Source organism: Lithobates pipiens, unplaced genomic scaffold, assembly GCF_037356315.1.
Source record: "Lithobates pipiens isolate NorthernLeopardFrog02 unplaced genomic scaffold, aLitPip1_a1.2 Scaffold_19, whole genome shotgun sequence".
Lineage (NCBI taxonomy): Eukaryota > Metazoa > Chordata > Amphibia > Anura > Ranidae > Lithobates > Lithobates pipiens.
In genome coordinates this window covers 69,579,424-69,595,152 of record NW_027507764.1, presented here as the reverse complement: position 1 = coordinate 69,595,152, position 15,729 = coordinate 69,579,424, and the positions used below count along the sequence as shown (strand labels likewise).

Here is a 15,729-nt window from a genome sequence, read left to right as displayed (position 1 = left end):
GGTCAGGAAAGGGGTAAATGCTTCCAGGGCTGAAGTAGTTAAGTTTGACCTCATAGTTTATGTTGTTTGGTAACTCTAAAGGAAAATTGTATAATGTATAGCCAGCTATAGACAGTAGTCACTGGAATAAGTGTTCTCATTGGATGATTTCCCTTCTATTCCAGTTTGGGTGACAACCACCACATTTGGGACTTCACATTTTAACCCCTTGGCGCCGGCACCCCCCAGCTCATTAAGGGGTTACAGATGCCAGGAAGTGGGTAGGGCTTATGGTCATGTGACTGATATGATTGGCTGTAACAGCGGTCACATGATTGGAAAGCTCCCAATCGCAAGTAGTGACCGGGAGCTTTCCATTAGCCGCTGGTAACTGTGCCGGGAGAACGCAGCTCTCGGCACAGCTATATTTACAGTCTAGAACGCAAATATGAGGCTGCTCAGCAGCAAAGCCCACCTGCCGAGAGGCCTCATAATTGCGTACGGTCGGCACCAACAGGTTAAACTTGGTGACAAAAGACTAACAGAGAAAGTGAATTTCTCCAGTGGGGGTAATGACAGCAACAAAGACCTGACAGAGGATCTAACCCTCCCCACTCTATTCAAAACCTCAAAAGGTTTGGCTTTATTTAGGATACACTTTACAGAAATTTTCCACCCCAAAAAATGTAAAAGCCCTTACACAGGAAGGAAGATGCCCATAGTTCCCACAATCCAATTGCTGCAAGTCTCTTCTACCACTTCCAAATTTTAACACCACTGGGGTTGGGCAAATTGACAATAAAACAGTAAAGGGGCAAACATGATAATACAAAATGCAGGAACCCATAGCAACTGAAGTTCCACTGTTCGCAGCTTAGTGAAAGATTACTTCTGATTGGTTGCTCTGGGTTAATGTACTCTTCTTATTACCTTTATTCTTAATGGGAAAAAAAAAATGATTGAAGTACACTGGAGATGCATGGACCAAGAAAAGCTTAACATAAAACTTCATCACAACACTTTCAGCTGCTGTTCATTGTTTAACTTGCGGAAAAAAGCCTTCCCAAATTCATAAGTGCTAATCATTATGGCACACGCCGGAGCGATTTTGATCAGACGAGGAATAATGCCTGCAAAGGATACAAATATAAAAATAAATAGTAAGTCACTAAAAACTGGACATAAACAAGAATGTTGTGTCAGTGGTAGCAGGTCTCCACATTGTTAGTAGAATTTTTGATTTAGTATGATGCAATTTACTGGTAACTAAAGTGGGAATTCTCTCAATCAGCATTGGCCATTTTAAATTCTTACCCTGCTACCATTAGTAAATACGGTAGATCGGAAGTTATATTAAAATTTACTTGATTTTAACTTTTTTCTTTACTTACTTCCTGGTTTTTAGCCTAGGCAAATTAGGTCATACATCCCAGGAGTCTTCAGGAGGGGTTTTCTCAGCTAAGCACACCCTCTTGCCTATGTTTCATCAGATTAGGCAAACCGTCAAATTTTGTTACGAAAGTGACGTTCTGTCGTGGCCATCTTGCTACACCCAGCACTCGTTCACAGTAAAGATACGGTGAGAAGGCGACAAGCGGCCACCTTGTTACACCCACCGGTGTCTTGCATTTGACATTTATTTAACAGTAAACTTAGGTTATATATAGTGAAATTCAACATCTTGAATTTTCAAAGCAGCAGTGTTCTGTCAGATTAGCAAATCTGACAGATCAGCAGGCTTTCTGCTTTTAAAAATTCAACATCAAAACAGTCAGACGGATTTCAAAATACTGTATGTATACTATAACGTGAATCGCCATCATTGTAGGTCACTTCGTGTAATAGATATAGCAGGCGCATGGCTCCGGAGCCTGTGCACGTGGCCGGCAGGCGCAATGTCCGCCGGCCATCCACGATCGTGCCACACAGAGGCAGAACGGGGATCTGCCAGTGTAAACAGGGCAAATTCCCGTTCTGACGGGAGCGGAGAGTGATCGTCTGTTCCTAGTGATCAGGAAAGCGATCGCTCTCCTCCTCCTCCTCTAGTCAGTCCAGCTCCCATACAGTTAGAAACACCTCCCAGGGAATACATTTAACCCCTTGATTGCACCCTTGTGTTAACCCTTTCCCTGCCAGTGACATTAATACAGTAAACAGTGCATTTTTATAGCACTGATCGCCATTTAAAGGTACTGTCTGATGAAGAGACCAATATGTTTTGAACGCTTGCACTACAATGGATTTAGTAAGCTAATGAATGGTATCACCTTAAAAGAGAAATTCACCTTTGGCAACATGTTCCCTGTTCCACCTGTTTTTAGGGTGGAACATGAAACATGTTCCCAATGCTGCATCTGCTGCCCAAACGCCCCCCCCCCCCCCCCCCCCAGCACTATGGGGAAAAGTTCCCTGTACTAGCTATTAAGCTTTGAAATCAGCAAGGCCATGCGGGGCTCCGCCCACATGGCCGCGACACTCAGCTCTGTGCATGAATGAAGTACAAGTACCAACATCCTCTGCAGATGTCGGCTTCCATCTCTTAATGAACTAACCTGATGCTGTGGAGCGCCGTGGTAGTGAATTGATTCTTCCCGTCAGTGTATCTTCTTGCTCGTACGGGATGTACAGGCACACAGATATACTGACAGATCTTCAGAAGACCTGCATGGCTGATCGCTGGTTCAATGCCTTACAGGCTAAAAATATTAATATATTTTATTATAATAATTATATATATATTTAATAATAATAATAATAATTGCACTTTTTTTACCTGCAAAAAAAAAAAAGTGCATTTATTTATTTTTAAGTGAACTTATCCTTTAAGTCCAAACTTTTACTTTTGTTAATGGCTAACACAGTACGACACTCTGCTGCTGGTACATTTTTTCATCATATTCTGATATTAGCATTTCTCTTGTGATATGGTGGTTTGAATAGCTTAGCAGCTTCTTCCTCCAAACACGGCGAGTCCCCCTCCACAAGAAGGCACATGTACAGTCATGCCAAAGAACATCTAAATGATTCAGAGAAGGATTGGGATAAAGTGTTGTGGTCAGATGAGACAAAAATCAAGCTCTTTAGCATTAACTCGACTCGCCATGTTTGGAGGAAGAAAAATGCTGAATATGACCCTAAGGACGCCATCCCTACAGCCAAGAGGTGGAAACATTATGCTTTGGGGCTGTTTCTCTGCTAAAAAGTAAAGGCTGACTTTGCCACATTGAGAGGACAATGGACGGGGGCCATGCATTCTAAAATCTTGGGTGAGAACCTTCTTCCCTCAGCCACAACACTGAAGATGGGTCGTGGATGGGCCTTCTAGCGTGGCAATGACCCAAAACATACCGCCAAGGTAAAAAAAGAGTGGCACAAGAAGAAGCACATTAAGGTCATGGAGTGGCCCAGCCAAACTCCAGACCTGTGGACCAAAATCCCTCCTGAGATGTGTGCAAACCTGGTAATCAATTACAGGAAACGTCTTACCTCTGTGCTTGCCAACAAGGATTTCTCCACCAAGTACCAAGTCCTGTTTTGCTTTGGGATCAAATAATTATTTTACTCACTGAACTGCAACTCAATTTATAGCATTTGTTTAATGTGGTTTTTGGTTGATAGTCTCTCTCTATCATTTAAAATACTCTTGATAAAAATGATAGACCCTTCATTTATTTGCAAGTGGGCAAACATTACAAAATCTGCAGGGGATCAAATAATTATTTTCCCCATTGTATGATAAGCCAGACCATAATGGGAGGAAGACCACAGTGCTGATTTATACAGGAAAATATGAAATAAACTGCCACTCTGAGTATTAAGCCATATAAAAGAACAGGAGTGGCGAGGCAGAGGTTCCATTTACAATACTCAAACTCACCAGCAAACAGCCCCTGGAATCCATTCTCAGATATAATTCTATACATGATCTTCCAGGTTGACGAGGATCTTTTTGGAGAATCTAAAGAAAAAAGTAAGGGTAAAAATCATACATAGTATAAAAAACACATTTTAGTGATTAGAAATATCAGCCATAGAAGAAAATACAGTCATAAAGTGTGCCTAAACCCTGAACATTTTTTGTCTTGGATAGAGTGTGGAAATATTAGAACCCCTGTAAGATTTTTACTGCTGTCTATGTTACCGCAAGGGAGATTCACTCCATTTGTCCTGGTAACCACAAAAGGCAGCGAAAACCCAAAATGTTTGGCTTGCTCACCAGAACAGGAAAAAAGGGGAAATACTCCAATAGGGACACTTGTTAAGATGACAGCTGTCAGAGAGGATTTCCCCGGACCGGTTTCTTCACGCTGGTTGTGTCTACACAACAGAAATGTGAAGAGTTAAAAAAAAAAAAAAAAAAGGGAAGGGCAGAGGTTTAAAAAAGTGGTACTAAGCCAAGGCATAAAGAAAAAAATCCCCTGAAAGGCAATGCAGTAATGTGCTAGAATGCATTGCATACTAGCAAATTATGAAATACTTACCTTAGAACAAAGCCCTCCAGTGGTGCAGTGTCACCGATAACAGGGCTTCCATCTCCACCCGATCTTCCTTCTGGGTACGCGGGCTCTGGCAGCTAGAATGGCTGAGCCATGATGACGTAACTGCCACACAAGCGCACGGGAGTCACGGCCACGACACAAAGCTCTGAAGGAACAGCACAGGTATTCAGTTCCTTCAGAACGCATGCGTGGGTGACGGTGCACGTTTAGGAGATATTCATTTTACCTAAAGGTTAATAACACAAAGTGGACTGTACTACCACTTTACCCAAAAAAAATGAAAACTTGTTTCAGGTCTACTTTATTTTAAAGCTGTACTCCAGCCTCACCTTCAGTCTTGCAAAGGGCCTTTTCCTGTACTGAATTTGTTTTACTCTAATTTCCCTGTACACTCTGAGCTTCTCACAATGTGCATTAGAAGCTGCAGCAAGTTATATAAGCCCATCTCATTTGCTGGCTGAAGGACGACAAGCAACATCTAGTTCTTTCGTTCCCAGCACCACTGTTCTTGGCCTGCCCCTTTCATTCATTGGATGTTCTTTCAATCATGGAGGCTCAACATCACAGGTGTGTGTGTGTGTGTGTGTGTGTGTGTGTGTGTGTGTGTGTGTGCGCGCGCGCGCGCGCGCGCACGTGTCAACCAGGGCAGCCTGCATGCAAATATAGACTACCTAGCAATGTCACTCCTCCAGACTGACATCAAGGCATTTTGATATTTGCCTAACTCCTCCCAAGAGTCAGCCCACTCCTTGCACCAGGGCTTAGGCCCCTTTCACATGGGGCGGATCCGCTGGACGGACTCCACCAGCTCAGCAGGGGTTCGCTCTGTTGATCCCCGCTGAGCCGACGGAAGACAGGTCAGTCTCTGCTCACTGTGCAGGGACGGAGCTGTCAAAGCCCCCCTATTCTCTTTGGGGAGATCAGAGGAAAAACAAACAGACAGCCTGTCCGTTTTCATCCGATCCCGTCCATCTCTTTTGAGCGGATCTTGTCGGATCGAATGGCAGGCGGGTGTCAGCGGACACATCTCCGCTGATTTCCGCCTACCCATAGAAGTCAATGAGTGGCCCACTCGGATCCACCTGAAAAACAGACAGGCGGATCCGAGCGGGCCAATTGTGTGAAGGGGTCCAAGAGGCAGGTTGCTGTCACGTTTTCAGAAAGTACCCTGCTGGCCCCTCCCGCCAGCCATGATCTGCCTGCACTGCGTTAGGAAGCACAGAGACCCAGAGATAACATTACCTGTTCGAATTAAGGAATGTAATAAATATAGAACTTTTTAACCAGTTAAGGCGAAATAGATGCAGATTAAACTTCAGCTTTACAAATGACTTTACATTGCAATCACGTAAAATGGAGCTGTATTTATAAAAAAAGATTTTGTTAACAGTGTTATTGGGATCTCTGCATTCTTCTACATTTTAGGATGTCCTTGTGTATTATAGAACCAACATATCTGAAACTCTAGGGAGCAGGGAAATGCTAAATTTCCTTCTGGTACCAATTCTGCCTCTAAAATCCCACAGATGCAAATCTATCCATCCAGTACTTGCTGAGAGAAATGAAAAGTATTGTCACATGAATTTTCAGCCTGGTACACCACAACACAAAAACTGACAGCTCCAGTTGGAGGCCCTCCAGTGTTAGTACATTCATCTCCCCTGCTGTGTTATTGTGTTCTGACAGGAGGACGCCCTCCCACCAGAACAGCCAGTCGGCTGCTGGTTTTCCAGAATGCTCGTCCAACAGAAGCCGACCAAACAGCCAGCTTCTGTCAGACCGGAAGCCATACACAGCTGGCCAAATGTCGGACGATTTTTATTGAACCAGCTGATCTCGCCAGACATTCGGCCTGTGTGTGTTAGGCTTTAGACCAGGTTCTTGAAATGCTAAAAAAAAAAAAAAAAAAAAAAAAAAAAAAAACTTATATCAGTTCCCTGCTTTGTACCACACTCTCCCCTCAGTACCTCTTTTGGAGGTGATCCTGGGTGCAGACCCCAAACTGATAGGTAGACTAAATCTAGTTAAAATGATACTACCACACAAAATACTCTATAACCTGTGGCATGCTCCCACGTATGTACCACTAAAAATCTAAGACCATGGATTCCATCCTGAACACATTTGTGTGGGGCAGCAGTAGGCACAAACGACCGTGGCTGACTTTGAAAAACCCAGTGACCCTGGGGTAAGCAGTCTTACCAGACCTCAATACCTATTACCTAGCAGCCCAACTATCTCAATTTATCACTTGGATAAATCAGATCTCACAAAAAGGTACCAAACACTGGTTTTCAGGCAATACAATCACCCAGCCCACACATCCCTGCAATCTATCATGGGTAGGTTCCTTTCATAGGTGCAATGAAGGGATAGCATGTTTTCCACCATCAGCACATCTTGGAACTGGCTTTTCTTAGGCTGGGCACCCCTAAATTTCACTTCCATTCACCATTGTGGCATAACAATTGCTTACCAGATATTCCTTTCTTTGCTGAATCTGTAGTTATGGACCTCTAAGGGGATCCTATATTTACAATAGATTTTATCTGTCATCGGCCCTAGGGCCTTCCAGGCCTTAAAAGATACATTTCCTCCTCCCTAATCATATGCTAGTTTGCTATCTCCAGCTCTGCTGTGCCTTGCAAGCGCAGTTCCCAGATTTGTACCAAGACGCACTCCCCAGTTCCTCTTTTGGAGGTGATCATGGGTGGAGATCCCACTATATTGACATCTACACTATACAACATTTTACTCACGCCCTCCACCACCAAACTGGCATACTGAATTAAGACCAGATGGGAAGTGGATTTGGGTTCAATGGATGACTACCATACAACTATAACTGATTTCTCCTAAAATCTGATCGGTTACCAGATGTACGTCTTACACAGGGAGAATCTGACCCCAGTTTCTAGGTACTGCCCCTCTCGAAGCACACTCTGCTCTATCAATTGATATGAGCATGCCCAGTAATACAAAATTTTGTGTCCAGATATTATGATTTCTCCATGATCACATGGTTTCTCTGCTATCACTGGATCCTAAACAATGCCTGCTTGGCTTCTTCCGGGACCTGGAAACTGATACATTTCTAACTGCATTTTTACATGAGACGCTCGAGTGTAAGGAAAGCGATTACACAAAACTGGATGCGGGTACTTGCTCCTACTTTCCAGTCGAGTTTGGAGGATGTGAATACTACTCTTTCATACAAAAAGCTAATATACCTACAGAGGAGTTGCCCCTGCAAATACAATAAAATCTGGGACCTCTGACAGGCACAGCCCAGCACCTGTGTATGATGGCTAGTTTGCCTACAATATAGAATTCCGGTCAGATTCTTTGGAATACGCCTTTAACGCCCTGCTCTTTTCAAAGAACATAAGCGACTGGTGGCTCTACAAGGTTGTGTAATATATGGAAACATTTAAAATGTGTTTTGCTGTTCTACACATGCCCAATAGAAACAATTTTTATTTATTTTTTGTTCCATCCCTTTGATATTTTCCATTTCATCAGCCCAATACTTCTTCATTCTGATGGTCTAATCGGAAATATGTCATGTATGGTGACACACACACACACACACACAAAAACTAAAAAAATAAAAATAAAAAAATAAAATAAAAAAGCACATGCACAGTTCACTTTCTTTCACAATACCTTTTCAATGCCAAGTGAGAAATGTGACTTACATCAGTATATTATGTTGCAGACTCTACTTTCAGAAAAGCAGAAGACAGACTTACTTTTTAATGACTCCAGTTCCCCAAGTTCCACCTGTCTTCTTGTTTTCACAACATCAAACGGTAAAGTTACGACAGCAGCAATCTGAAATACATGGGACAGACTTGGGTAACTCTTCCATCAACCAGTATGAGCGCCCCATACAGACGGGTGAATTGGAGTAGAGATTGGACTATCCTTCTGAGACAATTAGAAGTTTTCAACAATGTTCTTATGGAGGGGAGAACAAATACAGGGGTATGAATATTAATACCTTGCTGCAATCTTTCAGAACTGTGAAACTTACCGAACCAGACATGGCGCCGGCTGTAAAACTTATAGCAAACGTTGGCTCCAGCTTGTTGTATCTCTGACACAGCCACTTCTTGCCAAGCTCATAGTTGTACCAGTACATTGCTGGAAACAGCAAACATGGATATGGTTATAGCCTTTATATTAGTGCATAGCTACAGACAGTACAGAGAGATATGGCAAGATTCTTGTATCAGATATACTAGTACACAGAGGTACAGTGACAGCTGTGTATCAGATACCAGTATATAGGGATATGCTCAGATCCTTGTATCAGATATACCAGTATATAGGAATATGCTCAGAGCTTTGTACCAGATACAGCAGTATATAGGAATATGCTCAGAGCCTTGTATCAGGTATAGCAGTATATACGGATATGATCAGATACTCAGAAACGCATTTCAGATATAGCAGTATATAGGGATATGATCATATCCTTGTATCAAATATAGCAGTATATAGGGATATGAGCCCTTGCATCAGATATAGCAGTGTATAGGGATATGAGCAGAGCCCTTGCATCAGATATAGCAGTGTATAGGGATATGGTCGGAGCCTTGTATCAGATACTGTAGTAGTGCAGTGGGCTCCTGTACCTTTAAGGAGGGGTGGCTCCCCTTCAGTCCACCTGCTCTCACCTATCCATCAAAATGCATGTGCCTCCATTGTGGGGACACTCATAAGTCAGTGTTAGGTACCACAGATATCGAGGTGCCTTGGCGGGGCTCTGTGGCTTACGCATGCATTTGCAAATGTGTGCAGACTAAACCCCTGTTTTTAACGCATATTGTTAGACAGGCTAATTGGTTGTCTGTAGGCTGGTGGTAAGCAAAGCTTGGTTTTTTTCCTCGGTTCATCCTTGGGTTTGTTTGTATATATCAGCACATAGGGTTATAACCAGAGCCTTGCATCAGATATACCAGTTCCTAGGGATATGGTAAAAGCTTTGCATCAGATATACCGGTACATGGAAACATAGTCTGGTATCAGATATACAAATACACAGGCATTTTATCAGAGCCTTGTATAAAATATATCAGTACATAGGAGTACGATCAGAGCTGTTGAATCAGATCCACCGGTACATAGGGATATGGTGGGAGAGCTACCAGTACATAGGGATATTATCAGTCCCTTGCATCACCTATACCAATACATAGCAATATGGTCATAGACTGGTATCAAGTGACCATTGCCTTCCTATAGCAGTTATCAGGACATGTGATCAGTAGTGAATGGTGGTAAAATATTACAACTACAAGAGCATCATGGCCATAGAGGTGTATATGAATAAACTCTCAGAATGAAGGCAGAATAGATACTACTCTGCTGTCCACCCCCCAAAAAAACATAGGGCTCAGTTAAAAAAAAAAAATACACAATTATGTCAGTCTGCCATATAAATATACTAGAACTTCAGATTCAAGGCTAGAATTTACAGATAAATCATACAGCTCATTTAGAAGATGGTAGGTGCAGGGAAAAGGATGAGCCACAATGCCAAACATAATAATTATAAATGTAGGTTGGGGAACAGATTGGCAGCAGCTAGGTGGCTGTGTAAGAGGAAATGCCTCACCAAGAGTGCCCCCATTACTGTTTCTACCCCTCCACGCATTAGTACTACCTTACTATGACGGCAGAGTCAAAATGTAACAAATATAGGTTTACTCTTCCTTAGGTAGCATAGGGAGTAATCAATAAGGAACCCACCAGAGAATGGGACATCTCTCAGCACAGTGGGGCCCCATCCTTTCCAGAGAGACAGCCAGCCCTCATTGGCCACAGACATCTGGATGCACTGCGTCAGCTCCTTGTAGGACAGAGGTCTGAATTGCATCTTGGTCCTGATCAATTCCAAAGGACTTATTAAAGTTGCTGAGCCCACTGCAAAACAAAACATGGCTTTCATCAGCAACATGAGCACCAACAACAGTTCTCATCAGACAGTTCAAGGAGAATTATGACTTCTATCATGTTTTCACACAACCTGAGAGTTCCACATCTAAAACATTGATTAAGGCCCCTTTCACATGGTTGTCTCCACTAAGCGGAATCCACTTGCTCAGCGGGGGATTTCCATCCGATGCCATACTATACGTCTGTTTTTGGCAGACAGGATCAAATTTTAGGTCGGTAGGTGTCAGCGGATATGTGTACGCTGACATCGGCCACTCCATAGAAGAGACTGGAGGGTCACCTGAAAAACTGAGATGCACTAATCAGCTTTTATACTGAATGATGAAAGACAGGTTCCATTTTGTCCGGAATAGATAGTCCATAAGATGGTTCTGCACTCAAACTTAATGCAATCTTCTCAAGTCTTTATTCATAATGGTACAAAATAAATTACAATAAAGACTCAAAAAGATTGCATTATTTTGGAGTGCAGAAACATCTTTTGAGAATATATATTATATATATATATATATATATATATATATAAAAAGGGGGGAGTCCAACCTATGCGTGTGATTTTATGTCAGTATTACATTCTATATCCCTGTATGTTGTGGTCGTTCAAGTGCTTATCTAATAGTTTTTTTAAACTATCAATGTCCCCCGCTGAGACCACAGGGAATTCCACATCCTAACCTTTCTTACAGTAAAGAACCCTCTACGTAGTTTAAGGTTAAACCGCTTTTCTTCTAATTTTAGTTAATGCCGCGTGTCTTATTTAATTCCCATAAGCGTAAAATGTTTATACCTATTGTGGGGTCAACAGTATGGTATTTGTACATTGAAATCATATCCCCTCTCAGGTGCTTCTTCTCCAGAGAGAATAAGTTCAGTGCTTGTACAGTGCCTTGCAAAAGTATTCACCCCCCCTTGGCTTTTTACCTATTTTGTTACATTACAGCCTTTAGTTCAATGTTTTTTTAATCTGAATTATAGGTGATGGATCAGAACACAATAGTCTAAATTGGTAAAGTAAAATCAAAAAAATATATACATAAAACTATTTTTCAGAAATAAGCTGATAATTGGCATGTGTGTATGTATTCACCCCCTTTGTTATGAAGCCCATAAAAAGCTCTGGTGCAACCAATTACCTTCAGAAGTCATATAATTCGTGAAATGATGTCCACCTGTGTGCAATCTAAGTGTCACATGATCTGTCATTACATATACACACCTTTTTGAAAGGACCCAGAGGCTGCAACACCTAAGCAAGAGGCAATACCTTACTAACCAAACACTACCATGAAAACCAAGGAACTCTCCAAACAAGGGACAATGTTGTTGAGAAGTACAAGTCAGGGTTAGGTTACAAAAAAAATGTTCAAATCTTTGATGATCCCTAGGAGCACCATCAAATCTATCATAACCAAAAATGGAAAGAACATGGCCCAACAGCAAACCTGCCAAGAGACGGCCACACACCAAAACTCACAGACCGAGCAAGGAGAGGACATTAAGCACTTAAGGACTGCCGCATGGCAATGTACGTCGGCACAATGGCACCGACAGGCACAAGCACGTACATCTACGTGCTTGCCTTCCAGCGGGTGGGGGGTCCGATCGGACCCCCTCCCGCTGGCTGCGGCGGTCCGTTTCGCTTCAGAAGCGATCCGGGATGAGGGGATGGCCCTTGGTTTCTGGCCATCCCCTCTGGATCGCTCCTGGCGAATGAGAAGCTTCCCCCGCTGTGTATTGTAAACACAGGCAGGGAGGAAGTGATGTCATTCTCCTCGGGGCGGTCTTTTTGACTGGACTGCGAGGAGAACACAGAAAGTAAGTGCACCAAACACTACACTGACATGTAGGTACACATAGGCACACAAATCCCCCCCCGAACACCCCCCCCCCCCGATTGCCCCCCTATCCCCCCCCCCCCGCCCAGTCACAGTGTCACTGATTGCAGTGATCATTTATTTACTGATCACTGCATTTAGTGTCAGTTGTGACAGTAAAAACTGTCAGGGCAGTTAGTGTTAGGTCCAGGGTAGCCCCCTACCCCCCCAATAAAGGTTTAACCCCTTCACCCCCTTTTGCCAGTGTCACTAAGCAATCATTTTTCTGATCGCTGCATTAGTGTCCCTGGTGCCGCTAGGTAGCTAGTTATTTTTTTAGGTTCACCGCCAGGTTTTTATAGCGCTAGGTACCCCCATATACTACCCAATAATGGTTTTAACCCCCTGATTGCCCCTAGTTAACCCTTTCACCAGCGATCACCGTATAAGTGCCACTGGTGACGCTGGTTAGCCAGTTAGTTATTTAGGTTCCCCGTCAGGTTTTTATATAGCGCCAGGGACCCCCATATACTACCTAATAAAGATTTTAACCTGCTGATTGCCCCTAGTTAACCCTTTCACCAGTGATCACAGTATAAGTGTTACGGGTGACTGGTTAGTTTGCTTTTTATAGCATCAGGGCACCCACCATTTATTACCCAATAAAGGTTTAACCCCCTGATCACCCGGCGGGTGATATCAATTAGGTTTTAGGGTCAGGGTCTGCGTCGCCCCAGGCAGCGCTAGGTTAGTGCCAGTACTGCTAACACCCACGCGCAAAGCATAAACCTCCCGTAGTGGTATAGAATCTGAACAGATCAATATCTGATCTGATCAGATCTATACTAGCGTCCCCAGCAGTTTAGGGTTCCAAAAAAGCGCATTGTTAGCGGGATCAGCCCAGATACCTGCTGGCACCTGCGTTGTGCCCCTCCGCCCAGCCCACCCAAGTGCAGTATCGATCGATCACTGTCACTTACAAAACACTAAACACATAACTGCAGCGTTCGCAGAGTCAGGCCTGATCCCTGCGATCGCTAACAATTTTTCTTGGTAGCATTTTATATTTAAATCCTGAAGGCAGTGCTTGGTTTCGGGGCCCCGTACGTGGCTAGGCTTCCAAAAATCCCCCACATGTGGTATCCCCGTCCTCGGGAGAAGCAGCAGAATTTATTTTGGGGTGTAATTTCACTTATGCCCATAGCATGTGTGAGCAATATATCATTTAGTGACAACTTTGTGCAAAAAAAAAAAAAAAAAAAAATTGTAATATTCCTGCAACTTGTGGCAAAATATAAAATATTTCATGGACTCAACATGCCTCTCAGTAAATAGCTTGGGGTGTCTACTTTCCAAAATGGGGTCATTTGGGGGGGTTTCATGCTATTTTGGCATTTTATGGCCTTCGAAACTGTGAGGCCGCGTACACACGGGCGGACTGTTCGCCCAACTTTGTTCGTCAAACAATCCGACAAACAGTCCGCTCAAAATTTGCATGAACGGACTTGACCACACACGATGAACGAACAGTCCGCTGAAAGCGTGCGCGATGACGTGAACGGCACGTACGACGGGACGAGAAATACAACGTCCAATACACTGCAATGCAACCTTCGCCGTGTAAATCCTTTCTGAGCATGCGCGAAACTTAGTTTGTCGAACAAGCCTACACACGAGCGGACTGTCCGCTGAAACCAAGTTTCAGCGGACTGTCTTACGGAAATTCCCAAAAAAACTTTGTTCGTCAGACTGTCCGCTGAAACTGTCCGCTGAAGCCCACACACGAGCGGACTGTCCGCTGAAACACTGTTCAGCGGACAAAGTTGGGCGAACAGTCTGCCCGTGTGTACGTGGCCTGATAGGGTAGTGAGGAGTGAAATCAAAAATTTGCACCCTTACAAATCCTGAAGTCAGTGATTGGTTTTCGGGGTGCCGTATGCGGCTAGACTCCCAAAAAGTCCCACATATGTGGTATCCTCGTACTCAGGAGAAGCAGCAGAATATATTTTGGGGTACAATTCCACATATAACTATGGCATGTGTGAGCAATATATCATTTAGTGACAATTTTTTGTAAACTTTTCTTTTTTTTTTTTTGTGTGTCATTATTCAATCACTTGGGACAAAAAAATAAATATTCAATGGGCTCAACATGCCCCTCAGCAATTTCCTTGGGGTGTCTACTTTCCAAAATGGGGTAATTTGGGGGGGTTTTGTACTGCCCTGCCATTATAGCACCTCAAGAAATGAGATAGGCAGTCGTAAATTAAAAGCTGTGTAAATTCCATAAAATGTACTCTAGTTTGTAGACGCTACAACTTTTGCGCAAACCAATAAATATACGCTTATTGACATTTTCTTTTACTTAAGACATGTGGCTGAATAAATTTTGCCCTAAATGTATGACTAAAATTGAGTTTATTCGATTTTTCTTATAACAAAAAGTAGAAAATATCTTTTTTCCCCCTCAAAATTTTCGGTCTTTTTCCATTTATATCGCAAAAAATAAAAATCGCAGAGGTAATCAAATACCATCAAAAGAAAGCTCTATTTGTGGGAAGAAAAGGACGTAAATTTCATTTGGGTACAACATTGCATGACCGCGCAATTACCAGTTAAAGCAGTGCAGTGCGAAATTGTAAAAAGACCTCTGGTCCTTAGGCTGACAATTGGTCCGGGGCTGAAGTGGTTAATCAGAGAGACAGCACAGAGATCTAAGGTAACCCTGGAGGAGCTGCAGAGTTCCACAGCAGAGACTGGAGTATCTGTACATAGGACAACAATAAGCTGTATGCTCCATAGAGTTGGGCTTTATGGCAGAGAGGCCAGAAAAAAAGCCATTACTTTCAGCAAAAATAACAAAATGGCACGTATTGAGTTTGTGAAAAGGCATGTGGGAGACACCAAAAAATGTATGGAGGAAGGTGCTCTGGTCTGAAGAGACTAAAATTTAACTTTTTGGCCAAAGAAAGCGCTATGTCTGGCGCAAACCTATCACATCACCCAAAGAACACCATCCCCACAGTGAAACATGGTGGTGGCAGCATCATGCTGTGGTGACGTTTTTCAGCAGTCGGGACTGGGAAACTGGTCAGAGTTGAGGGTAAGATGGATGGTGCTAAATACAAGGATTTTCTTGAGCAAAACCTGTACCACTCTGTGTGTGATTTGAGGCTAGGACGGAGGTTCACCTTCCAGCAGGACAATGACCCTAAACACACTGCTAAAGCAACACTTGAGTGCTTTAAGGGGAAACATATAAATGTGTTTGAATGGCCTAGTCAAAGCCCAGACCTCAATCCAATAGAAAATCTGTGGTCAGACTTAAAGATTGCTGTTCACAAGCACAAAACATCCAATGTAAATGAGATGGAGCAGTTTTGCAAGGAGGAATGGGCAAAAATCCCAGTGGTAAGATGTGGCAAGCTCAAAGAGACTTATCCAAATGACTTGGAGCTGTGATAGCCGCAAAA

At 43.1% G+C, this 15,729-nt stretch overlaps 1 protein-coding gene across 1 annotated transcript in view; it reads right to left on the bottom strand.

The window, feature by feature from the left end:
• Positions 1–594: 594 nt before the first annotated feature.
• The window catches only part of SLC25A40 (solute carrier family 25 member 40), a 38,312-nt gene continuing 23,177 nt past the window's right edge, over positions 595–15,729 (bottom strand). The window contains exons 7-11 of the mRNA XM_077490855.1: positions 10,236–10,409; positions 8,515–8,624; positions 8,231–8,312; positions 3,857–3,937; positions 595–1,109 (exon numbers count right to left, since the gene is read on the bottom strand). Of these exons, the coding sequence (XP_077346981.1) occupies positions 991–1,109; positions 3,857–3,937; positions 8,231–8,312; positions 8,515–8,624; positions 10,236–10,409 (566 nt within the window). The 3' untranslated portion in view covers positions 595–990. The remainder of the gene's footprint in view (positions 1,110–3,856; positions 3,938–8,230; positions 8,313–8,514; positions 8,625–10,235; positions 10,410–15,729) is intronic.